The 1793-nt window shown below is 38.9% G+C and overlaps 1 protein-coding gene across 6 annotated transcripts in view; it reads right to left on the bottom strand.

Moving 5' to 3' along the window:
- plekhg5 (pleckstrin homology and RhoGEF domain containing G5) overlaps positions 1–1793 on the bottom strand; it is a 152718-nt gene that overhangs the window by 10033 nt on the left and 140892 nt on the right. For all 6 annotated transcript variants that reach the window (XM_015373146.1, XM_015373145.1, XM_015373144.1 and 3 more), the window contains 2 exons: positions 530–625; positions 115–315 (listed from right to left, as the gene is read on the bottom strand). In XM_015373146.1, coding sequence (XP_015228632.1) covers positions 115–315; positions 530–625 — 297 coding nt within the window. The remainder of the gene's footprint in view (positions 1–114; positions 316–529; positions 626–1793) is intronic.

Raw genomic sequence — 1793 nt, 5'->3', positions numbered from 1 at the left:
TATTAAACAAATGTTTTTTTTTTCTTTTTAATTCTCCTTGGTTTTTGTTAATGTTTTTGGTCCGTTTTTTGTTACCACTCTAACTTTCCGCAGCATATTCTGGCTGCCACTGACCGTGCTGAAGCCGTCGTGGAGGTGGGTGGGGTCGAGCAGCGCCCGGGCCTCCCTGGCCTGCCTCAGAACCGGCAGCATGACCTGGTTCCACAGGGAGGTGTGGAGCCGGACGATCTCCTGGATGTTGCTGAACAGCTTGGTGGGGTCCACCTCCGTCAGCAGACCGCTCTCCTGCAGGTTCAGGAGGCCGGACTGGAACAGCTGGAGGAAAAACGCAGTAAAAGTGTAAGATCGGAATTCCATGAAGTGTTTACTGCAGAGATATGGAACATTTTACTGCTTTTCAGCCTCAACAAGGAACTCATTGAGTATCTTATCTTCCAGGACACAGACGTCCTGTTGCTCAACACCCTGTTACAGTACGGGACGGTTGGATGAGCGGCGGTAGCATGCAAACCGCTTTCGTTGCACTTACATCAGTGATGACTCGCAGCTTTTTTATATAGGTGGCCTCTGTGTGCAGAAGTTCCCATATCGCCTCCTGCTGGTGGAACTGTCGCCTCGTCAGCGCCTGCATGAAAATATAGAGGTTTTCCTGATAAGCATGACATGAAAGACGGCGCCTAATTAGCTTCACCAATCCAGCAGTTACTGGAAGGCTCAATAAATGGGTTTATTGTTGATCAAAAACAATCTAGGAAAATTAATCAGTTAAATAATTGATTAAAGACTATTATATAAATAGTTTCAATACAAAAAAAAACACATTTTTTAGTATGCAGATGAGAATATTTTTGCTCTCAACTCCATAAAAAAGTTAACAAAAAAAATTCCAACCTTTAGATAATATGTTTAGGTAAGGATTCCGCCGCTTACTGCATGCGTGGAAACTCATCATCATGTTATCCCACCCTGAAACTGACCAGCTGCCTCATTTTTATCTCCACCCAGCATCAATTTCAAACCGTGCTGCCTTGCATGTAAACGGGAAGTGGGAAAATCAACGCTCATTTCCTCTTTTTGTTTTTCTTTGCAGGTATAAAGCTTTTCTTTTTCTTTTTGTTTTCATCATTTATACACATTTTTTAAAAGAAAACAAGGACTAATAAGAAGCTATCTGTAGTTAGTAATAGTAAAATAATAAACTAAGGCAAAGTTAAATATTAAATTCCCATTTTTGATGCATTATTATTAGCATCAAAACTCCAAACAATAAACTTTCAGCAACTGTTCTTGCTGTTCAACTGGAATGTGATACAACAAAATTTTACTTTTTGCTACTTTATTTATTTGTGCTGATGAAAAAAATTAAGAATTTCCTTTTTTTTTAACATCTGTGCAATTTGACCAATGCATTAAAGTTATAAAAACAATCCCACTCAGACAGAAAGCTGGTTGAAGAGCAGAAAGCTTCAATTTAAGCACCTAAAAATGACCTCTGCTGGTCTCACATTTTAATCCGTCATTAAAAAGTAGTTACTCATGAGGACAAAGGTTGACAGGGCTGGAATTAGCCTTCCCTAAACTTCAGTTACAGTAAGCCCAGTATCTCAGAGGTTTATTGCTGTTCTTAACTCTTTCCAAACAGTTGTTTATATTAGTCACCAAAAAGATGAACAAAAAAAAGCAACAAAGTTTTTCCATCAAAACATTTTAACCCCATTAAAGCCCGATCCAAGAATAAAACAAAACAGAAAATTACTTTTTTTTGGTTTGAATTCCTTATTTGGCCTTTTACC

The sequence above is a fragment of the Cyprinodon variegatus genome, unplaced genomic scaffold, assembly GCF_000732505.1.
Source record: "Cyprinodon variegatus isolate N-32 unplaced genomic scaffold, C_variegatus-1.0 Scaffold81, whole genome shotgun sequence".
Lineage (NCBI taxonomy): Eukaryota > Metazoa > Chordata > Actinopteri > Cyprinodontiformes > Cyprinodontidae > Cyprinodon > Cyprinodon variegatus.
This window is presented reverse-complemented; position numbering and strand designations above follow the sequence as displayed.